Below are 23,997 nucleotides of genomic sequence, written 5' to 3'. Positions count from 1 at the left end.
AGGACTTTTTTCATAAGCTGTTTTCCACTTTTGAGCAGTTTCATATTGAACATTGGCAGCTTTAGCTGTTTGAGAGGGAGCCATGAGTTTCTCCTTAATAAAAAATATCTTTTACAGTCGTCGTCTGATTAGGTGTTATACGTAAGGAGTCCTTCTTTTTTGCTGTTGCTTCCTTCATTTCAACGTTATTTGTTTCATCTTCGATCAAAACCTTTTTGTTTTTTATGTATTTTTTAAATTCGTCAAATTGGTTAAGCGAAATGAATGCTCTACCAAGTAAGCGTCTGGTTCATTTCCAGATTCCTCTACAATATTGCCTCTACCATTTTTAAAATAAATATTTAAAATACAAAAAGTAGGTCTCTATTTCCCTGTGAATTATTCTCAAAAAAGTGGGCGGAAGCACTGTATCCCCGCCCCACTTTCTGTTTTAGAAGGGTACGGATTATTAAGGTTAGTGCTGCCTTTTAGAGAAAATAGCAAAAATAGGGGACTATCTTTTTTTTCTGGCTCGAGAGCGGGTCATGTAGAAAACGGTAATGTCCGATCTCACTCTATATTCGGTCAAATAGAATCACTAAAAATAGAATAGAAAAGGATTTGCATGGAGTGAGAAAACATTTCTACTGCGCAAAAGGAAAATCACAAATCTGTCCTCCGTTTGACAAAAAAACCACTATCACTCAGCGCAAGTTACTGGTATGAATGTTCCCGTACCCTCCTCTACGTTTACGCAATGACACCTGTAATGGCTTTTTTCAATATATAAATATATACGCTTCCATGGGAATAAATGTGATATGATTAAATCTAACCTTTGGATATATTAATTATTAAATCAAATATAAACTATGAACAACAATTTTTTTTATTATTATTGAATATATACAGATATTAAAAGCAGCCCGAAGGCATGACAAAATTATCACTGATAAACAAGTCCACAATAATCTTATTGTAACATATTTATGGCAACATGTGAAATCCAAAAGTCGCAGTCAATGAGTCATTTCCAGTATTATTTCCAAAGTGTTAACAGGCCTGAGCGGGGAATAACAAGCATATCAGCTGGCAGGGGACTTTGTTTGAGAACAACGAAAAATACCTCCCTGAAATTCGTTCCAAATATTCGTAATGATATTCTTGAGGCCATCTGTGACGATGTCTGCGATAGATATTAGAAACGTGCAATGAGAAGTATTACCAATGATTTCAACTAGTACACTGTCTCTTTTAAACGAACTTGTTATATTCTACACGTTTGTCTACACCTTTATTTATTTTCTTTTGGGCTACTTTAGGCGTCATGATGGAAGCAATATCCTTTTTTCAATAGCTTGGCCTGGGAATCTTCGTGAATTGTGTGACCAATGAATTCCATTATTTTACTTCCTAGCGCCACATCCGTTTTAGCGTTACCAATCGAGCTGCTGAAGGTGTAGATTGAGTATGGTTTTAATGCATGGTTTTGGTAAACTCTTCAAATACTCTTGCCAATGAATATGTACTTTTTTAATGGAATTTGGATCTTGATTGTCTGATTTGAGTCAAAGGGTCTCCCCCCATAGTGAGTAGATGCTCACTACTCTAGTATCAGTAAGCTTCATGGCATTTAAATCGATAAAAAAAATACGTGCATTGGTGAACGGATTAAAGATTTTGGTGGACGCACTGACCTCAGGAGCAATATTCAATCTGCTTTAAACGAGCCCGGCTGTAAATGGCTTTGATCAAATTGTAAATAGCTATGATCGCATCATCTACCCAAATACTTGAAATAAACAAAATGTTGCAAGTGTTGGAGCCAAGTAACAATACTTCCAAGTTAGCGTAAAGAATATTTGTGATTTTTAGCTTGTTAGGATATTGGGATTTTAAATCCGGCAAGTATGACTGAAGCGATAAATTCTCGAAATGAACATCCATACTCGAAAATCTGCAGTATGGTTCAACACCATTCAAAAGACCAATGGCGTCAATTTGGTATCAAGAGTTATCTTAATTCCTGGCAACAATGACGGCGATAGTTATTGGGCCAACAAAGATTTAAAAAATCAGCTGAATGATGTAATTCCTCTTTTCAATGGCTGCCATCTATCGTAATCGAAACAATCATCAAACGTCCTACTATGAAATACATGTGTGGTCTCCTCCACCGATGAGAGTTTAAGAGCTCAATATTTTCATCTGTTTACATCGTGTAGTCATCAAAGGTGTATGGGATACTTTTGAGAACTTGTTCACATGGTAGGTTTGCAGATGGGTTGTTAATATAGACGCAATTTATTGGTGACAAAGGCTTGTCACATGGGGTGGATATTTTAAGCTTTTTGACATTTCTGTCATCCACATCAAATCTGCTGCGATTTTTTACCGGGGATCATTATTATAATTAACATCAAATGGCGATAATTCTAGGGCGGAAATAACGTTTCGAAGAGTAATACTTGTTGACCGATTTATAACATTCATTACTTTTCTTCAAAAGGATAATATGCTTGAATATAAGAAAAAAGATTGCGGACGAACTTTATTTGTAAACTGATAAACAAGAGCTTATGTCAGGTTGATGTAATTGTTTATTTAATCATCCAAAGTGTTTGTTTGGGACTTTATTATACCGGAATCATCTGCAGATTACCCTAAGCCTATATATCTGGATTTTATTTTCTAATAGATAACTTGAAGAGCAAGTGTATTAACTTTGTTAGTTGCTTGTATCTGTCAATTAGTGTCTTGTTGAATAATGCACTATGAGCTTAGACTGCAGCTGCAAGGTAGAGTACTGTAGGACGTTCAGGAGAATATATCGTTCAATTTCTCTCGGATTTGCTATATCAATTTTTTGTAGTTTTGATCATTTATTCGATTTCTTATTGTTTTGTATTTTAGAGATCATTCTTCCGCTCCGGATGAAGCGACATCACAAAAATATTGTTTTTACGCTCTAATTCGCAACAGATATGTATCCTTTAGTTACAGTTGTGCAAGTCTGTTGGTGAACAACCAGACCCTTGCTAATATTCTGCTTATTAAAAATAGCGAGGATGTTCTTGTTGAACGCATACATAATTTCCATTCAGCACTCGATCTATGTACTATCTAAATGCTTGAATAAAAAACCTTTGCGACCATTTTAATATTTAGTCAATATATCTTCTTAAAAATATGCTCCCAGGGCATATGTGTTTAAAAAGCTGGGCGGGGTTTCCAAACATCCATCATTTTTCAAATGTTGACCTTTTTGGGAAACCGCACTTTAAAAAAAAATCATAACCGCCCATTGGATGAATCAAAACCGCCTTTTGCAAAAATATAACCACCTAGTGGGGGAAAATTTTATAGTCTCATTTTTTTATTAAGAAAAAAGAAACCTCGCCTTGGCATTAGAACGACTGTGCTCATAGCTATTTTGCTAAATAGTACACTTGCAAAAGATAAGACTAAAATGCAAAGATGGTTACGCCAGTTCAGGGTAGCATTTCTTGTACTATCTATAAAGCGGTAAACTTTAGCCGAAGAGAGACGGATCATCCGTAGGCTATATATGTTTACTTCAAAAAAAAGAGGAGATAGTATTCGCTTGCATAATCTTTAGTCAACCATCTAACTATGCTAAAAACAAAAACAACCAACTCAACGTGACGTTTATCAGGGAAACTATTATACTTTCTCGTATAAATCTGTGTTTGAGAATTCTTATTATCTCACATAATCATTTAACTTACGTGAAATAGTCTCATTTGAGTACAATGATCTAATATGTTGACCGAAGAAAAAACTCTTAATATCGTAAAAAAAAAAAGAAAAAAATGCATCAGTGCGTTATACACAAATATTTATTGTAGAACTATTGTACTACTTTAAACAACCGGGCACATGATACCCATCTATGCCCAATCATATGTCAATGCTTTTACAATTTTTTTTTTGTCTATAAACATGTGAGGGTTTACAGCAGCATTTATTTTCCCATAGGACAGTCTTCATTTTGTTTATAATATGAGACAGTCTGGTTAAGCTTACGGTAAAATATTTTATGTGGGAACCGAAAAGATTGATTTCAATGTTATTTGTAGAGTGTTTTTCGTTTCAACCTCAAACACAATCACAATATGTAGTTATAATGGCGTTAATAAGGCCAACATTTAAAAAATCAATTATCCGTTTTAAGTAATTAAGGTTATACTTTACTATAGCAATTAAAGTAAACAAAATAAACTCATTGTGTCAGGTTAAGGGATCACACGCTCACGGCATAAGTTAGGTACAAATAAGAAAAAAAAAGGGGTAGGGGGGACGAAGACATGTTGATAAAACCAGTATAGATAGATAGGCAGTTTAGTTTGTTAATAAATTGAGTCTGTAACTGATTTCAATAGATATCCAAATCTGTTGTATTAAAAAAGGAAACGGTGTAGATGAGATCGCGTCCCTGATCAGAAAAAAAAAATTAAAGTTTTTAGTTGACCAATGATGAAGTTGTTTAAATTACAAGGCACTTCATGTGGATTGGTGGGAGAATCCATATTTTTAAAAAAAGCATTTGACAGATTGTGTTAAACTGCACATGCATTATCTTTTTTATTTTATTTTTTTGTTTTATTCGAAACTAACTTGACGCAATCTTAAAACGTGCATACGAGTAATCAGCTTATTTACTAACATGGCGGGTCATTTTTTTTTTTCAATATGAATTTTTTGCCATCTGAATCTTCCAGAACTTTACACTTTAGCATTATACTAAGACATTGGGCCCATGTGACCAAACAGAACTAAATATGGGTTAGTACCCGACTTGCTCTTCTATTGGGAGTGGGGCTTAAATGTGCTGCTGATCATCTTGATCTGAATTACTTAAAAGTGGTTATGATTTGCAGAAAGGACAAATGTATCTGCACTGTTGCTACATACTCTTACCTGTAGAATACTTTAACAAAAAAATTTGGTCAAAAATGCAATATACGGAATAGTTATATTACTACAAAAAGGTGGTTTTAATAGCCAATAGAGACGAATAGCTATCGGTTACAAAGGGTGGAGAGGATCCACATTTGTTCGATTTCAAGTTTTGCAATTGAAAGTTGTGTGTATGATTAGTGAATTTTAATATGCATTTAATTTGGTTGATTAAAGAAATACTAAATGTTGATCAGAGAAGATTTGCCGCTTTGTGAGATCTTTCTGATGACAGACATCTGAAAATAGTCAGTGGCATGTCAAAAATTAATACAATTTAATTTCTCATCAGATACATGACCAGTGAGTCACCATATTGTTCTCATAGAAAATCATATAACGTATGATATCTGCTCCAAAACCAAAGCCATTACTATAGAATTTTAATGCTGTTGATTTTCTTTGGTAATCAAGTCTAGAAACTGTTGAGTTACGGATGTACAATACGGAAATAAGAAGCATTCTTCCCAGAAAAAAAAGATACATTTCTGAATGTCACACCATCCGATTCACAAAAAAAAAGCCTAATTACAGATTTTCCCTAGGCTAATGGCGTACATAATTTATCCAATAGTGGCAAATAATCCCGAATCATCGATGAAGAATTGGGAATAGGTTTAGTATTTATTTCAAAAGACCTATTTTTTTAACCCAATGCATGGTAATTCCTTGTTCAAAAAAAACGGCTCATACTGTTTAATTAATTATGATGCAAAACTGGTTCATATTTATTGTGCATAAAAAACGGTTTAAGTGAGCTTTTACAATTACCATTTAACTGTGGTCTAAGTTACGTTTGTGGTTCTTCATCAGATTTATTGTCTGTTTGATTTCTTGTTCGTTCATGCTCTTTTTTCTTTAAATGAGTTTATAGGTGCCATTGTGTTGCACAAATAAATGTTGAGGGATTTAGTAGTTTTGATATAGTATTTAGCATATTTGAATCCACTACTTTCTTTATGCCGAAGTTTGGTGGCGAAAATATAGCAAGACATCAAATGAAATATTTTTGATGACATACTCCGCCAGTTATTTAATGGTTGGAACTTGTATGTAGGTCAAGTTGGAGGCATATTGGATAGGTGTATAAACAAGAAATTCTATCTCAAATGACTCCAAATCAAGAGAGACAGTCGAAGGTGTCTAATTTAATTTTTCAAATAATAAAAAAAAAACTGATCCAATAAGATTTCAGAAAGCGTCTAATTTTAGACTTTTAAAAAATGCTGTTGTATTTAAATGGTTGGTACGACAAACAAACCCGAGAAAAGCAAAAGTGATTCAATAAGAAGATTCAGTGAGTCAATTGAGGAGCGGGGGTATAGACAGTCAAATGCCGTAGATCAAAACAAAATAGAAGGAAGTGATAACAATTGTAAAGATATGTGTGTAGTTATCAAATGCCCGACGAAATATTGTGCACATGATGCAATCCCAATATTAACTTCCCTGATAAAATACTCAGTGCCGGTCTGCGTTTTACTTGCCACAAAGAATAATGTGGGTGATACACGCGTAGAAATGGACCGAGAAAAAGGGTGATAAGAAGCAGTGGTTCGAAGTGTACCTGCAAAATTTAAAGTTTTTCTGGCTACCAAAAAGGTATTCAATGGGTAACGTATCCATAATCTCTTTTAAAATACCTTGGCGGTAACAGAAAAAGACATATTTGTGCATCGTTATCAATCATTTTGTATCAGGCATAAAACCCTCACGCACGCACGCACACACGTATATATATATAAGTTGTTTATTTATTATTATTACAATTTCAAGGAACATAAAATAGAGTAGGACACGTTACATATATAGCAATAGTCACCAGATCATTTGTAACAAATGAAGAATAACGTGTAACGTAGCTTATGCGCTCGGGGACAATATTCGCACACACACCATGAGTCCCCCCCTTTAAAAAGATAAGTAATCAAACAGTAATTTTTTGATCCACAGATGTTTATGACAGGGGGAAATCTTTTTTTTTTTTTTTTTTTTTTTTTTTTTTTTTTTTTTTTTTTTTTTGTAATAAATCTGAGAATTTTACTATATTAGCTTGTGCTCTCTTAAAATTTCGGTTTATATATTTTAACCTTTCGTTACTATATTTCTCTAATTTCTTCTCTTTTCTCCCTCTCTCTCTCTCTTTCAAACTATTGCCTTTCGTTTTACACACACACATATACACACATTTACAAATAAATACAATTGAATAAAAAATAATATACAAAAGAATATATGAGTTCGATTACGACCGACGAAAGCAGTTATGGGAGTCATTTATGGCGGCAACCCTCCGTCATGTCTGCAGCCAGTAGTAATTTAACATCAAGTAGTGGAGCAGATAGCTGTATTTCGATGGATAGCGGCTGTATGACCTCTACCGATCAACTTTCCTTTCTTACACATCGTTCAGAAAACTACCATCAGTTAATGGACGATTTAGCCATCATTGATGAAATTTATCAGACCTTTGACGATGAGGTCGAATCAGAGCCCTATGGTAACTAAATAAATGGAAGGCGTGTGCACACCTGAGATATACTAAACTGATTTTAGAAAGACAAGTAGCGGATGCAGCTAGAAACGTAGCACAAAAGAAAAGCGTTGCTGATCAGATGTGTCAGTCCGAGCAACAGCATATAAATGATATGTTGAATTTCGAACGTTATTATCTCACACCCATCAATGAGTGGATCAATGATCCCGCCAATGCTGGCATTTTCGCTAAATATCCTGGCCTTTGCTCAAAACCCGCCATGAACAACCTTTTTGCCGATACAGCCGAAATGACTTTGGCTCATCAAAATTTCTGTAGAGTTTTAAAAGAAAGGTATGCTCGCTCTCTCTCTTTTTTTTTTTTTCAACCAATCACGATGACTAATCTTTTCAATTTAAAAGACTTGATATGTGGGGTCCAACTCAATTCATATCCGATATTTTTGCCCATTTCGTAAGTCCCATCATCCAAATAACCAATAAACCAAATTGTCTTATTCCGTTATTTTTTTTTCTTAGTATGACAAACTGAACGTGTATGAAACGTTTTTAAATGGTTACCCAAATACAATTGTAACAATCGACAGTTTATATACTAAATCCGCGACTTTCCCAAAATACATTGAAGTGAGCATAAAAAAATCAAATTGATACTAAAGTGCATTTTCTCATCCCCTCATTTATCTTGTAGAATTACGTTTCACAAGCAAATAATCCCACTGTAAAAGACCTTGTATATTACTTGAAGAGCTCCATTAGTCGACTTTCCTCTTACTCAATTTATGTTACTGAACTGGCTTCAGCAACCGAGCCATCTCATCCCGATTATCAGGCTTTGAATCGTATCAAGGATAAATTTGTTCAACGTGAGAAACAATGGAAAACAATGTATGTGTGTGAAAGATAATACCGTTGCTATTTATAACTTTTTAACTAACACAATAATAGTGTGAAGGACCGTTTAGGTCATGTTCGTGTTCTAGAAGCATCAAGATCTATTCAGGGCAACATTGCTGTTGTAAACATTGCAAGACGATTATACATTTCCAGTGTGATTACACAAGTGGATCTTACGGAGCCTCATTCAACAGCAGATACACGTACATATGTATTGTACAATGATATGCTCATTTACTGCCAAAAGATCAAGAGTTACAGTAAGAAGGCATCAAAATCAGGATCCGGTGGGCCTGTTAAATTACAATTCAAGGGAATCATCAGTTTGAAGGTGGCCGAGGTTCTTCCGCTGTCAGCTAAAACGATTGCCAAAATCTCCGAAGTGAAAAAACACAGCGCATTAAGCTCATTTATGCGCAAGTCTGAGCCACAAACTACTGCTGGACCTCGATTAGTGTATGGATTTGAATTGAAAGTACAAGGATCTTCGGATGAAGTAATGGGACTTGGAGATAACTACGTGTATCCTATGCCCACACACGGTCCCTTAAGTATTGTCAAGCGAACTTTGATCATGAGAACCCAAACTGAAGCTGAACAAAATGCTTGGATGACTTTAATTCGTAGAGTGCATCACAATGTGACACGCAAGAGATAATCTTCTTTCTCTTCCCAATCCCTTCCTTTTCCTAACCAACCAAAAAAAAAAAAATATATATGTCATAATTATCTTTTCTCTCTCTCTTTTTTTTTTTTTTGTTCTTTTTTTTTACAACTCATTTACACTTCACACCTCCACACACACCATATATATGCATCATGATGAATTCGAAATAAAAATAAATAAAAAACCCCGCTGTTAAATATACATTTGCATAATTATGCTTCCATAGATGACGTGCCAACACATTTTATACGTGTCATTCATGGAGATTGTCACGCCATTTCAAGCATAAAGGGGTTCTGTAGCTTTAGCAAAAGAGCCCACCTACATGATTTACGCATTTATACATTTAGCCCATTACTATTATTACTTTTTGCATATGTGTGTATACTTTTTATTATTTTAATACAGCTTTATTCGGATTTCCTTCTCTTTCCTTTTGCCTCTAACCTTCTTCTTTTTCGTACCGATAAATATACAGCATACACAATCCAAAGCGTACAAAGAACCACGGAAACAAAGGTACCATAAGTAACCACCGTAGCATCCTGTACTTTACCAATAGGAACGGATAATATTAAGGGTGTTGGATCATTTGAGAGTCTTGTAAAAATAGCAGAAGAGTCCAACTGTGGTGAACTGATTAATTCGTGCTCGATAGGAGGCCACAAACTATCACTACCACCGCCACAGGTCCAGCCTGCCCATGGAGCTTGTATAGTAATGGGTTGCTTATCCAGATGCTCTGAGGGTTGTTGGTATCGAAGATGAAGAGGTAATGTCACTTGCATTACGGGTAACGTTGTTTCTTGACGTAAAAAGACAATACTGCCACGCCATTCTTTGACTTTCTCAAGAGGTAATTCTAAATCGTGTTCACCGAACACTGTGGCCTTTCCAATAAGTGGTGCCAAGTCTTGTAGTTGGTAAGGGTCTACAAAGACACTCGCTGGTAATACATAGACAATATCGAAATGGCAATTCTTTTTTTCATTTATTTGGATGGTTGTCTTAATTTTCGGGTGTAAACTATTGGCAGCTTCAAGCTCTGAATACACTTCACTCATCCTTGGGGGGTTAATCTGATGAAGATGAGTACATTCGGAGTTTCCGCCCAACCTGTTTAGAAACCATTAAAAAGCCCGTCACACTGTCTTACCTGATTGGCTTAAAAAAATAAAAAAGCAGAGCTATGGCTGGATGCCCATGCTCATTATATTCTCCCCCTCGATAATTATTTTTTTTATATTTCCTATAAACTCTTTTCAATTAATATTAATCAAAAATGGCACAAGCACTTGGAACACTCGCTAAATGGGCTATTCCCTTGAGTCTCGCTGTTGGTGGAGCTCAATCAGCCATGTACGATGGTAACGAAACTGTTGTTATGGGAAAGCGCGTATGAGTGTCAAAAAAAGAGTACTAAATGCTTTTGTATATTATTAGTCCAGGGTGGTCATAGAGCCGTTATTTTCGATCGTATTCAAGGTGTAAAGCCTGTTTCTGTCGGCGAGGGTACTCACTTTTTAGTACCTTGGCTTCAAAGAGCTGTTGTTTTCGATGTGCGTACCAAACCCCGTAATATTTCGACCACAACAGGTTCCAAGGATATGCAAATGGTGTCCTTGACACTCCGTGTTTTACATCGTCCCGAAATCAAAAACTTGCCTTCTATTTATCAAAACTTGGGTCTTGATTATGACGAGAGAGTTTTACCTTCCATCGGTAACGAAGTCTTGAAGGCTATCGTTGCTCAATTTGATGCCTCTGAATTGATTACTCAACGTGAAGTCGTTTCCGCAAAGATTCGTGAAGAGTTATACAAGCGTGCCAGAGATTTCAACTTGGCCTTAGAAGATGTTTCTATCGTAAAGTATTTCCCTTTTTTTAAAAACTGATAGATGGGGTTAACTCATCACCTATATTGTATAGACACACATGACCTTTGGTAAGGAATTTACCAACGCTGTTGAACAAAAGCAAATCGCACAACAAGAAGCCGAACGTGCCAAATTTGTTGTCGAACGTGCCGAACAAGAAAAGCAAGCTGCTATTATTCGTGCTGAGGGTGATTCCGAAGCTGCCGAGATGATTTCCACAGCATTGGCCAAGGCCGGTGAAGGGTAATTCATGAGAATAAAAAAAAAAGAGAGAGAGAAGGGGCTGGAAGGATATAGGGTGACTAACTCTGTTTATTATAGTTTCATTGCTTTCCGTAGAATCGAAGCCAGTAAAGATATTGCACAAACTCTTTCTCAATCTCGCAACGTCACTTACTTGCCCAGCCAAAATGGAGGAAGCAACATGCTTCTCGGTATCAACGCTTAAATAAATTATTAGATCATGGGGTTTTCTACCCTTTGGAGTACTTGTATAAAACAATTAAAAAAACAGTTCAAAAAATAAAATGTGTGTGTAAAAAAATTGGAGAGAAAGAAGAGAGAGAATATAGCCTTTATTTATTTTTCAGCGGTCTTGGCTTCTTCCTTGCACTGACAGATCTCGCTCTTTTCTAAACCGGCCAAAGCTTGATCAATATGCTTTCCACAACCTAATTTTTTCCTTAGTAATGACATTAGAGATTGCACACTAAATCTTTTTTTTACCTTTCCAGGTGAATTTTTTGCAATCGGGACAAGTTACGCGCATACACATTTTGGAGTTTCTTTTTTTGTTTTGTTGTTGGGAGTGAAAAAAAAAAAAAGGTAAGGCCTCTATTTGACTCACACCCTTACTGAGAAAAAAAAAAAAAAAAAATGCTGTGACGGAGTTTGAATTGCTGACGCGTTCTTACGAGGCTTTTGAAGCGCACGGGGAAATATTCTTTTTGGGTGCAATAAGCTCAATTTTTATGCAAAAAAGAGAGACATCGATGAACGACCCAAATATAATCCGATATTTGTTTGTGTAGATTCTCAGTGTATTGTAAAATATTTGGTTATAACAGAATCTTCTTTTAGGAATAACTCCCATTTCAATCTTTTTATTATTTTATCCCTTTTTTTTATTTCTTACGAATCATGTTATTGCGAGATGCTTGTGTGGTATTATTTAGTTTGATGAGCATGACAGCTCAGATCAGCGCACAAGGAGAAACAAGAAATCAGCTGAGTTTAGATGAACCTGTAGTATGCGATTGTGGATTTATTGATGAAGATAACAATGTTTGGTCGGACGTGTGGTACGCAGATTATGGCACATACAAATCAAACTTGCAGTACGATCGAAATTATGTCGTCATGGATTATACCGTCAATGCAAAACACAATAATACAATTGATCGTGTCTTTGTTCCCTCTAATGTCAAATTATCTCAGACAGACGGCATTACCTTATCCGTCCAAAAGGACGCCCAAGGAAGATACACATCCGCAGCCGTAGGCACAAAAAGGTAATAACAGATGCATGTACAGATGTACATACATACATTAATTTTTTTTTCATTCGCTACTGTAGGTCCGATTTTTTATATGGCACCTATCGCGCCAGAATGAAAACAAGCAATGTAGACGGCACAGTAGCCGCTTTTTTCTTTTATCGGAATGACACGAGTGAAATCGATATGGAATCCCTGAGTCGAGTCAAGGACCCTTTTAAAACATATTTCGCTATTCAACCTCAGATCTATGAAAAGGATGGTTCTGCCTCACCCTTGACAAACGAAAAGCACGGTCTCGACTTTAATCCCACAGAGGTTAGCCTTTATTTAAGAATATAAAATGAAAATAACAAACTAATCATGGTAAGAAGGACTTTCACGAGTATCGATTTGACTGGTTACCAAATTCTGTCAAATTCTACATTGACGGCAGCTTTGTGCGTGAAATGACAACAAATGTGCCAGATTCACCGGGCCGAATTCTGCTTAATCACTGGACAGATGGCAATCCATTCTTTAGTGGGGGTCCTCCCACAGAAAACGCAGAACTGAGGGTCTCGCATCTTAATATGTTTTTTAATTCCTCCGAAGCAACACAACCTCCATCCTGTTCCAAATCAGAAACACCGTGTAGTATTTCAGGTAAGAGTTAAAATAGAGTAAAAGAGTGAGAGTAAAGAAGAAATAAAGAAAGAAAAAGAGAAAGAGAGAGAGAGAGAGAGAGAGAAACTACATATATATATATATATATGTAAGCACTTTATTCCCCCCTTTCTAATTCTTCTCTTATGAAAATGACATACTAAAAAAATAACACTTAAAGATATCATGAATAGCAATTTATTACCCGAAAGTGCAATAACTTCCATGTCAAGGATGGCCATACCAACTTTTACTAGTATGATCATGATGATCTTTTGTCTGATTATTTATTTTCACTAGGTTTATAAAAACTTCCGATTTTTTTTTAAAAAAAAAACATAATCATGTACCTACTAGTTTATTAGATTAATTAAAACTGTTTTTTGTATATTTCTTGAACATGTTTCTTTTTGAAAAGGTTAAAAACTTTGATAAGAAGAATACATTGCATATCTGCAGTCAAATGAAATTTGTTGGAGCAGCAGCAGCAGCAGCAAGGAGCAAGGAGCAAGGAGCATTAGAAAGAGAGCAGCAAATTCTGAGATTTATTTTTAAACAACCGGATGATCTTTCTTGCTTCCGTTCTGGACTAATAAAAAGTGCTTACATGTAATAATTTCTAAAGCATTCTCTTTATTTATTAAAAAGAGTGATCTCTCTGTCTTATCTCCCTTCTTTCTTTTTCCTTTTTATTTCTCCCTTCAGAAAGATAATGAAAATATTTCTTATAAATGTCAGAAAATAAAAAAATCATTGACATCAAAACCGACCATGTTTCACAATCTGTCAAGATTACAACTGTTTCTCACTATGAGAACGAAAATACTAGTGATAGTGGCACCTCCATCTATACCGGAAGGGGTGATTCAAAAACAACTTGTTGGACTGCCATCATGGGTGACATTTATGCAGAAGACGACCCGCAACTCTACTCGACAACCAAAAAAAACATCATCATCTTTATCATTGCACTTTGTGGTATCAGCAGCAACATTGGCAATATGATTTACATGCCTGATGTTGTGCGCATATCCCAGGATTTGAATACTACTTTGACTGGCATGACAGGAACTATCTCTGTCTATGTTGTCTTTCTAGGTGTAGCTGTAAGCATCTCTCTCATTTAAATATACCCTCTTTTTTTCGGTTAAGCTAATATTTCCATTTATATAGCCGCTATTTTGGGCATGCATGAGTGATACCTATGGTAGAAAGCCAATGTACGTGATTAGTCTAATTTTTAGCATTGTCGCTTCCATCTTGTGTGCCGTCTCTTCAAATATCACCATGCTCATCATATTTCGTGCTATTCAAGCTTGTGGAACAAGTTCAGGACAGACCTTGGGAGCAGGCGTCATTGCTGATACCATAGATCCTCCAAACCGTGGCAGAGCGTACGGTATCTTTTATGTAGGCCCACTCTTGGGCCATGTTATCGGCCCAACTATTGGAGGTGTTCTTTGTCAATACCTAGGCTGGCAATCCTCGTTTTATTTTCTAGCCATTCTAGGTTTGTACTTTCTTTAAAAAAACAATTTACGCTCTTATAATTTAAACATACAATCTTAGGCACGGTGCTACTCATGCTGGTGATTTTTTTGTTACCCGAAACCCTACGTAAAAAGCGTATCGTAATGGATGAGAAACATGCAAAGGACCGATTTAAAGCTTTAAAAAACTTGAAGGCAGCTTTTTGTCCCATGATTGGCATGTTGGGAGACCCGACGGTTCTTTTAATCACTTTATATAATACAGTCATTCTCTCTTGTTTTTATTTTTTGGTAAGTTTAGTTAAAAAAATCAAATCTCATAAAAGAGACTCAAAACAAAAAGACTCCCACAATTACAGAGACATTTCAAGCATTGTATAATTATACATCATTTCAAATTGGACTCTGTTATATTTTTTATGGTGCAGGTCTGGTGGTAGGCTCGGTTACCAGCGGCCGGTATGCAGATTTTGTGCTGGCCAGACTACGAAAGAAAAAGGGCAAAGAAAATGTATACCCCGAGATGATCCTGAAAGCTACTTTTCCTTCATTCATCCTTATGCCTGCTGGCTATCTTCTCTACGGATGGTCAACGCAAATGGGTGTTGCAGTATATGCCCCTCTAGCTGGTCTTTTTATCTGTAAGTAATTTAAACAAAGAAATTTCTCTCTCTCTCTCTCTCTCTTTTCCTCTCATTCACTCACACAAACCAAAAAAAAAAAAAAAAAAAAAAAAAAAAAAAAAAAAAAAAAAAAAAAAAAAAAAAAAAAAAAAAAAAAGACTCGTTCGGACAAATGTTCGCATTTGCACCTTCGTCGTTATACCTTGTAGATTCTAAACCAGGTCGATCTGCAAGTGCAGTGGCTATAAATAACTGCGTACGGTCGGTTATTGCAGCGATCACCGCGATCTTCTCTAGTACATCGTTAAATGCTGTGGGCCCTGGAATTTTATTCAGTATTCTGGCCGTATTGAACGTGATCAATATTATCACTGTATTACTAGTCATGGTCTATGGCAAAAAATGGCGCACAAATTTTGAAGAGAGAATAGGTACAGGTGAAAAACCTACTGTCTCTGATAGTTTAGATTTGGAATTAGCCATTATTCATTCAAGGATAAGTTCAATCCGCTAATGATAAAAAAAAGAAATATCCGAAACATGTGGGAGGAAATGGTTTCTTTTTTTTTTCCAGGGTTTATTATATATATATATTAGAAATAAAGTGTAAACAAAATAAGAGCGAGCAAATGATTAACAAAAGTTTACAGTGAAACTTTCTGCAGCGCATTCATAAGTAGACTTTTGATCGTCATATGCAAAACTATAAGCATCGGGACAGGCTTCTTTAATAGCAGCTGCGTTTTGGCCTGCTTTACAAACATTAGGATCATTATGCTCACCTGTACAACAATCCTCAGGACTACCGCTTTTAGAACAGTCACTTTGACAAGAAATTACATTTCCAGTAGAATCCAATACGGAAAATTCCTTGGGACAAGAAGTAATGTGACATTGGGGAGATCCACAGCTGTAACCACTGGGATTGGCACCACCGGTGGGCTCGATATTCATTGGTATATTAAATCCGTCCACCAGACTAATATCATAGAAATCCTTACCTCCCGTGCCCTTGAAAAAGAACTCAGCCAAACTAGCAGGGTTTGAGGCACCGGGAACACCACACTTGGAAAGATCTTTACCAGCAGAACCAGAACACATGTAACGGCCCCAGACGCGACCTCCCCATGAGTCCGCTTTACTAAATGAATTGGTTGCACCTTGTGTCAAATCAAAGCTCATCTCGGGAGCACCTGCACTTACACCATTTGTCAATACACCCACAGTAATTGTAGTTGGACAGTTGTTCTTGACCGTGATTTCTTTATTGGCTTGTGAGAGTGCTACCAAAGTGGTTGCAATGGCAAGAGAAATATACTGAAAATGCATTCGTGTAAGTTGGGGGTTTTTCCTTACAGAAAAAAAAAAAAAAATAGAGAAACGTGTAGAACAAAACTTGATACTAGAAGAAATGAACCCTCATTTATATATACCAGATGTTTTTATTAAACCTATGGGTCCAGAAGTATCTAGGGTTTTTGATTATAAAAAGTTTTTTGACATGTTCAAAAAAAAAAAGCATCTCCCCTGAACTTGCTTTGATTTTTGAATTTCCGCTAACAGAAACCCTTTTTCTTTATTAAGCTGTTGTTCTAAATGATACAAAAAGAAAAGTAAGGGTAGAAATACAAATGAGATGTAACAAAATGAGTGTATAAAGGAGTATAATGGGAATAGATATGTTTAAAAAGTGGGAATAATGGGTAAAAAAAAAAAAAAGTCATGTTATGTTATTACAGTGGTCTCACCGTAATAAAAATAGTTTCACAAAATAGATACTCTAAAAGTAATCCATTTCCAGTTCGGCTTGGGCGCAGTTCTGATCACTCATCACAGAAGAATTGGAAGAGCATTTGGATCCTTCTTCATCCTCATCCTCCAGTCGACAGTTAGAAAATAGGCTCCAACCTCCATCCGCATTGGCATCATCGGATAAAGCTTCATCCAGCATCGATTGATACGCAATCTCATTCATTCCAATCTGATGTAAGCTCAAGAATCCCACCAAATCCTTTTCTAATTGGCTCTCATCAAATGATCTTCGTGTAGGTGTTTGTTGGTAAAGGTGTAATAATATCACCAAATAAGCTCTACTCACATACACCAAAGCAGGTGATCTGCCATACTGGGAAACATTTGCCTTTTTCAATAACATTAGCGGGGGCCATGTCACTTTACTTAATTTTAATTAACTTACACTAAATACATGTTTCGCACTCATAAAATGATACAAATAAGGTCTAAAAAAGCAATCGAACCCTTCATCCGATTGAATAGACGACTGAAACCAGTTTTGAAATAATTGAATGATAGCCACAGACGCCTGCGATGTATACAAAATCGCTTCCGTTTCCTTTGGCGTGAGTGCTCGCTGAATAGAGGCGGAAGGTAATAAAGGTCGATACAAGCTAATCCAACACAAACAATAATCCAACAGGATGCAAAAATAATTACGTCGACTCCATACAGAAATATCTGGTCTTTTATCACGATTGATTCCACACTGTCCAAACCGTAAAACGTCCGGTAACGCTTGATAGAATCGTAAAAGTCGTTTACGGAATTTATTCACAATCGCTCCCGCCTCCATTTTCTTACCAGAAGCTTCGGTAATCGATGCCGCTAACTTTCGTATTTGAATCACATTGATCGCAAAGATCGCTTGGTCCTTTTCTGTTTGTGTGAAATCGGGTAAAACGGTAGGTAATTCTACGGATATCTCATTCAATTTGATGGTCGACAGTTGATCATGAAACAAATGCGTCACCTATTATAAATAAATAAAAGAAATGGGCTCAGTCTTTCGTTGTTTGGTAGTTATTCAGTATAGAATCCCTCTCTCTACCATATTATCGTAAAACCAGACGGTCCAAAAGATTCGTTTGGCTTGTTCTCTTTCAAAGGCGGATTTACAATGCAAATAGCCTTCCATGCGATGCAGGTTCAACATGAAACACATGCGTATAGCAATACCAATATGTAAAAACGCCCTTCGTACTCTTCCCAAATCCAAATCATAGGTGATTAGTAAAGTACGCTGATGAATATTCGATAGATTGGCCGGTTCATCAATCCCTAATAAATCATGCGAATGATTATAAAACTTGTTTCCTAATTCTCGGAAATCCTGAATCTGTGTCAAATGGGGGTGATAGATACAGACATGCGGTACACTATGACTGAACACGGATGATAATACCAATGGTTTTAGCTGCCCTTGTCGATAATGATTTTCAAATCGTGTTGGGCTTACCAGGGTAGGAAACCCACACTTATGATGTTGATGGATTAATCGTGTCATCACATCCGTTTCCAAATACCGCTCTTCATGACTACTGGGCGCTGAATGATGATTTTTCGTACTCGTGTATCGGTTCAAACTCTCGAAAAGTGTAAACGAATGCTCTTCTTCATTGTTATTGGTAATCGCATGGTTGCTCACCACAGCTTGTACTTCCGCTTCCTTGTCAGAAAGACTGACAGGGTGAGGTGAACGGTATAACGGATTCCCTTTTTCACTATAGATTAATTGCACCGTACTCTTTAATGCTGCACTCAGATCTTCGAAATTCTTAATGGTGGTGAAAATGGTCTTGAGACCTTGAGCACTTTCAATGACAGGCCAGCCTGTACTGATAGCCCAGTCCACGACACTTGGGGGTAATATATGTTGTTGTTGTAAAATGACATTCTGTTCCTGCTGCTCTTGTTGTTGTTGTTGTTGTTGTTGCTGTTGTTGTTGCTGCTGCTGTTGTTGTTGTTGGGGTTGCTGTGGCAACGGCAGAGGATGCTGTGTGACCGTACTTGAACCGGCCAATTGCACGTGTGTATGGTTGATTCGGGGTACAGAAGTACGGTAATCTTTTTCTAGATTGGTAGCGAAGGAAGTTAACCAACCCACTTGATTTTCCAGCTCATCTAATCTTTGACGCATGGACACGTTATCTAGACGCAGTGCATGATTACTATATTGGCATTGGTATCGATCTTTACACTGTCCACAAATGGGTTTGCCACGATCGCAGCCTACTCTTCTTTCTCGACACTTATCACACGCATAACCGATATGTTGACGCTTCTTTTTTTTAGGTTGTTGTTCTTCCTTTTGGGAAACGACGGAGGAGGCTGAAGAGGAAGAGGATGAGTCACTGGTAGGAATACGTTGACGTGAATTGACTGGGGTGGAGGACGATGCGTGCGGTGCATCGGGGTATTGAACATAGACAAAAGGTCGAGCTTGTTTCTGTGAAGAATCAACGTACATTTTTTTTCTTGTATCTTGAATGGGGAAAAAGAAGAGAGAGAAAAGAAAAGAAAAAAAGAAATTTTTATTTCAAATATGTTTATCTTTTTTTTTTATGTGTGTGTGTCACACAAAGCTTGACCATACCCCTTTTCTATTTTTAAGCCTCCTTTCTTTTCATTATAAAACCTGCAACAGGAGAGAGTGTGTGTGATGACGAAGATTTTAATTCTATCTTGTACAGAAAATAAAAATAAAAAAGTCTATTCATAATTTATTTGTTTGTGTTTCTAATCTTTCTTTTGCGTAAATTTACATAACATTTATTACTACTAAAAAAGGTGCGGATATTGTAAAAAAAAAAAAAAAAAAAAAAAATCAAAAAAAAAAAGCTGGGTTTCATGCATCTTGAAGGTGTGATGATGGGACAAGTCTTAAACGACAAGGTTCAGTAGTTCTGGGTAAAGCCCTTTGAGGAATATCTGAAAATAAAGCCAAGATTCTATCTTTTTCATTATTCCAATGAGCTGAACAGAGTTTATATTCGACGGGCACCCAGGATTCATCCTGTCTTTGTACAATACGATATCGGGTTACAGACGATTGAAAGTAAGGACCGCCACAAGTGGAACACGCCTTTGGTCTTGATAAATAATGCAGCAGATGGTTGGGTAACCTTTGATAGGACGCTTCTCTTTCCCGTTGCTGCTTCTTTTTGGCCTTCTTGTTCTGTATCAAATCGGATAAAATAGGCTGAATCATCTGTCGGGCGCATGTCTCCACAAGACTAGGTGGATTATGCACCAACTCTTGCTCTAATTCGTCCACCACAAGCTGCTGGCAGTTCTCTAATTTAATCGTCGTCATCGATAAGGTCGTGAGGAGTTCGGCTGGAATCGAAATTATCTCGGTGCTCGACAGATCCAATAAACTGAGCTCCATCAGACGCGCCAAGTTGGCAGATACTCGACGCACTGGATTATGCGACATGTCAAAATGGGTTAGCTTGCACAATGAGTAGATACCAGAAGGTAATTGAGAGAGTCGATTATGCGATATATCCAGATGCTTTAAATGTTTAAGCTGGTCCATGGATGATGGTAGTTTTGTCAACTTGTTATGCGATAGATCCAATTGCGTTAGTCTGGTCAATAGCGATACTTGTGTAGGCAGCACAAATAAACCGATATTGCGACTATTGGAAGGGTTAGGGTTAGGATTTTTTAATTTTGGAATGTAAAAAAGCAGTGATATTTACAGATCAAGGCGTGATATGGAAGTGACGAGACTAATGGTCCTGTTTAGTACCAATGCATGCACACTAGAGGCCGATTGCTTTTCATTGGTGGGTTTTGTAATCATGGCTAAATTATGAGACGCATTGTAATAGGTTTTATCTACATAGGTGAGATCATGGTCTAAAGCAGTAGGTGAGAACAAATGATGCATAGGGAAATGGTCAATTGACCTTGTCAACGTGCGAATAGTAAAATTACTACTCATTTTTGTTAAAGTAGTTAGTTGTTAACAAAAGAAAAAAAAAAAAAAAAAGAAAAAAAAAAAAAGGTATACTTGATATTTATTTATATGTTATTTCTTTGTTTTAAGAACGAGTTCAAAGTTTGTTTATAATGGACTTTCGGACCATTTTGAATCTTGATCCCATTTGCTAATAACTTGAATCTTGTTTGTTCGACCAAACCTAATCGCATTTTGAACCAACATTTGACGCTGTCGAGCTTCCTCTCCTGTCAAGAGCCCAATCTGACCTTCGCCATTGACACATTTTAAAGCAACTGTACCAATAATCTCGTCCTTGTCGTTCACCATAACCCACGCATTACTCTTTGGATTGTTCTGTATCTCGGCCAATGCTTGGGCTATTGTATCTGTAGCCAGTCGTACCTTGTCCCCGTATTTTTTGCATAACCATTGATACCAGAATAGACCTACACCCGCACTCCATAAGACCACTTGAAATAATATAGTGGGTAATGTTGTAGAGAAGCTAGAGGCAGCTTTAAGTGAAGTGTAATGAAGACCAAAAATACCCACTAAGCCTGCTTGCCAAGCTCTTTTCGCACTCTGACTTTTTTGTAAGGCATGCAGGACTCGGGTTTGTTTCTTTTGAAGTTCAGTGGCGAGATAATACTTTTTTAACTTTTCTTGATCTCTAGTTGTATATTGTCGAATCTCTGTCATGACGGTGTGTTAAGGGATGGAGAGAAAGAATAAAAAAAAATAATAATAATATTGCTGATAAAAATAAAAAATATAGTTACAAAAAATTTAAAAAGGGGGTGCCTCGTTTGATAGTATATAATTCCACCTCGGTTACTTTTTTTTTTTTTTCTCCTCTGATATCATCATTGCCTAAAAATGGATCGAATCAAACAACAAACAAGCGAATAGGTAAAATAGAACATTTAGTACAATTCTAAATAAAAGTTTGGTACACCCTTCAACGCTTTGGAAAAAATTTAGAGTTTTTGGGGGGGAACAATAGACATTTTTTAATTGGCCCAAATAGGAATGTTTGCAATCCTCAGTAGATCACCCGCAGAACAGTTTGAGTCCCTTCTTTTCCTACCACGGTCAGATCAGTGTAGCAATTCATTTCCCAGTCAAAATAATCATTGTAATCTGAAGGGAGGTACTTGATTATTTAATCATATAGAATGGCATTTCGTTTAAACATGAAATATCTAGCCGTGTGTTACCATGGACACTGACACGAGATTTGTACAAAACAATAAAGTCAAATTCCAATGGAAAGAAAGTCCAGTATACTTTTAATTTAGTTTGGCAATTATAGATCGCTATTTATCTTCAAATCCAAAACACTGTACATCTATCCATTACTTCCTAAAATGAGCATACAAACACTTGACATAACTTTTTTTATAAACTCTCCATAAGAAAAAAAAAAAAATTAAAAAAAAAATAGTAAAAAAAAAAAAAAAAAAAAAAAAAAGAAAAATTCCCAAAAAAACATATTCATCCATTTAAGCGTTAAAATAACGAGCACGGTAATCATCACTATTTTTTTTAAAAAAAAAGGCCATTAGTAAACATTCCTTATCAAACTCACGACAGTTCCATTATTTACCTGCATGTCAAAATGCCATTATCCACAGGTGATGCAGCAACACATCTCACAAGATTGTTATGACCTGGGATTCTCTTCACCAAGGCACCCGTTTGTGTATCATAGCAAATGACATCTGTAGAGGATTCATCACCAATCATGATGAAATCTTCATTGTAATTGAACGAAGGCTGTAACATTTGTAATCGCTGCTCATGTCCCTTATACTCCATCAGCACCTTGCCACTGGTGATATCCCATAATCGCACAGTACTATCCAATCCTGCCGTCATCAAATATTTCTCATTGCTGGTAAATCTTACACTCGAAACAGCTGTTCCACCATGCGCTCCATCCAATGTCTTAATACAATGCGAAGTAGTGCTATCCCAAATACGTACAGTGCCGTCCAATGATGAGGTCGCAAAAATCTTACCCGTGTTGGAGTATCGGATTTGCGAAATAGATCCACGATGCATATCTGCATTACTTGAATTTGTATAACATTGAAGTGTCTTTACGTCGTAAATTCGCACTGCAGCATCTTTTGTACCCGCTAATAAAAAGTCTCCCGAAGGATGGAAAGAAATGGAGTTGACAGGTTGTGCATCCTTTACATATATATATGGTAAGTGTCTTGGGAGGCTAAATACATGTATGTTTATAGTATACCTGCAAATATCGAAATGCTCTCTTGACACCCGTCTTGGACAAGTCAAACAATTTAATACTTTGGTCATTAGAACAACTGGCCAAGACAAGTCCGTTGGGATGAAAACTAAGATCATTGACTGGCTCCAAATGATCATACAATGTACGAATCACGGGTTTATCCCCTGCATCCCCTGACCGATTCTTCATTTTATTGACATCAAGCAATTTCAGCGAGGAATCATGAGACCCGGTTGCTGCAAACCGTCCATCCCCACTGAAAATAGCTGTTCTACAAGGTCCTTTGTGTTGCGTGTAATATAACTGGTTGTATTCCGGTGCCGTCTTGGGCTCTATGAACATATTTAACAAGCGTGTTTACTTAATAAAATAAAAAGACTTACGGGCATTACGCATAGACTCCACGTCAAAGCCAGATACATTCATGTGCACATCCATGTCTTCCCTAGGTGATTCACGATCAAAGTCCTTTCCAGAATAATCGTCGTCTGAATCTTCCTCCTCGTCTACAAAAAAAAAGAAGAGAGTAAATACCAATTGTAATGTTGTACATGCAAAAGAAAAGGTGATAGGCTTACTTTTGTCTTTGGCAATTTGTAAAAGTTCGGAGAGCCTTGCGCTTGGCATCATGTCGGTAGTTGCACCTGTCGCGTCAGCCACACTTTGAGCTACAGCGGAATAGCCATACGCAACCAATTGACTGGAGGGGTTGTTAGTGTTTAGCTAAACAGTCTTATTTTATCTATTTTTTTAAAAAAAAGAAGCATACCTAATCACAAGCGATAAAACCTCGTCTTCTGTTATACGGTTTGAATTCATGTGTATACAAAGAAAGAAAAGAAAG

At 36.7% G+C, this 23,997-nt stretch overlaps 9 protein-coding genes across 9 annotated transcripts; 4 read left to right on the top strand and 5 right to left on the bottom strand.

The window, feature by feature from the left end:
- The first annotated feature begins 6,981 nt into the window (after window positions 1-6,981).
- On the top strand, window positions 6,982-9,217 carry EV154DRAFT_606111 (Dbl homology domain-containing protein). The gene is made up of 6 exons (XM_051607516.1): window positions 6,982-7,459; window positions 7,516-7,789; window positions 7,858-7,909; window positions 7,975-8,082; window positions 8,147-8,343; window positions 8,404-9,217. Exons 1-6 carry the CDS (start codon window positions 7,195-7,197, stop codon window positions 9,008-9,010), a joined length of 1,503 nt encoding a protein of 500 aa, XP_051453201.1. The 5' UTR covers window positions 6,982-7,194; the 3' UTR covers window positions 9,011-9,217.
- Window positions 9,218-9,382: 165 nt separating this feature from the next.
- Window positions 9,383-10,246, bottom strand: EV154DRAFT_523269 (PIG-X). The gene has a single exon (XM_051603083.1). The coding sequence runs from the start codon at window positions 10,081-10,083 to the stop codon at window positions 9,430-9,432; it is 654 nt and encodes a 217-aa protein (XP_051453200.1). The 5' UTR covers window positions 10,084-10,246; the 3' UTR covers window positions 9,383-9,429.
- A 3-nt stretch (window positions 10,247-10,249) lies between these two features.
- On the top strand, window positions 10,250-11,729 carry EV154DRAFT_523266 (prohibitin-1). Its single transcript, XM_051603082.1, has 4 exons — window positions 10,250-10,386; window positions 10,463-10,884; window positions 10,949-11,139; window positions 11,218-11,729. Exons 1-4 carry the CDS (start codon window positions 10,302-10,304, stop codon window positions 11,342-11,344), a joined length of 825 nt encoding a protein of 274 aa, XP_051453199.1. The 5' UTR covers window positions 10,250-10,301; the 3' UTR covers window positions 11,345-11,729.
- Window positions 11,730-12,255: 526 nt separating this feature from the next.
- Window positions 12,256-13,077, top strand: EV154DRAFT_575382 (concanavalin A-like lectin/glucanase domain-containing protein; the record flags this gene model as incomplete). Its single annotated transcript, XM_051606451.1, has 3 exons — window positions 12,256-12,407; window positions 12,473-12,710; window positions 12,767-13,077. 3 exons carry the CDS (start codon window positions 12,256-12,258, stop codon window positions 13,046-13,048), a joined length of 672 nt encoding a protein of 223 aa, XP_051453198.1. The 3' UTR covers window positions 13,049-13,077.
- Window positions 13,078-13,768: 691 nt separating this feature from the next.
- EV154DRAFT_428537 (major facilitator superfamily domain-containing protein) lies at window positions 13,769-15,664 on the top strand (the record flags this gene model as incomplete). Its single annotated transcript, XM_051596424.1, has 5 exons — window positions 13,769-14,143; window positions 14,211-14,547; window positions 14,607-14,818; window positions 14,871-15,168; window positions 15,309-15,664. 5 exons carry the CDS (start codon window positions 13,769-13,771, stop codon window positions 15,662-15,664), a joined length of 1,578 nt encoding a protein of 525 aa, XP_051453197.1.
- Window positions 15,665-15,723: 59 nt separating this feature from the next.
- Window positions 15,724-16,908, bottom strand: EV154DRAFT_40860 (thaumatin). Its single transcript, XM_051595355.1, has one exon. It carries the CDS (start codon window positions 16,477-16,479, stop codon window positions 15,784-15,786), a length of 696 nt encoding a protein of 231 aa, XP_051453196.1. The 5' UTR covers window positions 16,480-16,908; the 3' UTR covers window positions 15,724-15,783.
- A 430-nt stretch (window positions 16,909-17,338) lies between these two features.
- On the bottom strand, window positions 17,339-19,084 carry EV154DRAFT_428500 (uncharacterized protein; the record flags this gene model as incomplete). Its single annotated transcript, XM_051596422.1, has 4 exons — window positions 17,339-17,917; window positions 18,017-18,603; window positions 18,646-18,880; window positions 18,974-19,084. The coding sequence occupies 4 exons, from the start codon at window positions 19,082-19,084 to the stop codon at window positions 17,339-17,341; spliced, it is 1,512 nt and encodes a 503-aa protein (XP_051453195.1).
- A 708-nt stretch (window positions 19,085-19,792) lies between these two features.
- On the bottom strand, window positions 19,793-21,694 carry EV154DRAFT_545573 (uncharacterized protein; the record flags this gene model as incomplete). The annotated part of the gene is made up of 3 exons (XM_051604663.1): window positions 21,039-21,694; window positions 20,772-20,888; window positions 19,793-20,537 (listed from the first exon to the last, which is right to left on the bottom strand). The coding sequence occupies exons 1-3, from the start codon at window positions 21,593-21,595 to the stop codon at window positions 19,793-19,795; spliced, it is 1,419 nt and encodes a 472-aa protein (XP_051453194.1). The 5' UTR covers window positions 21,596-21,694.
- Window positions 21,695-22,498: 804 nt separating this feature from the next.
- EV154DRAFT_540005 (WD40-repeat-containing domain protein) lies at window positions 22,499-23,972 on the bottom strand (the record flags this gene model as incomplete). The annotated part of the gene is made up of 5 exons (XM_051604388.1): window positions 22,499-23,092; window positions 23,154-23,485; window positions 23,537-23,659; window positions 23,732-23,853; window positions 23,923-23,972. The coding sequence occupies 5 exons, from the start codon at window positions 23,970-23,972 to the stop codon at window positions 22,499-22,501; spliced, it is 1,221 nt and encodes a 406-aa protein (XP_051453193.1).
- Between the last annotated feature and the right edge of the window lie 25 nt (window positions 23,973-23,997).

This window comes from Mucor mucedo (genome assembly GCF_025094135.1).
Source record: "Mucor mucedo strain NRRL 3635 chromosome Unknown EV154scaffold_121, whole genome shotgun sequence".
Taxonomy (NCBI): domain Eukaryota; kingdom Fungi; phylum Mucoromycota; class Mucoromycetes; order Mucorales; family Mucoraceae; genus Mucor; species Mucor mucedo.
Note: the sequence above shows the minus strand (reverse complement) of the source record. Positions and strands in the feature narration are given on the sequence as shown.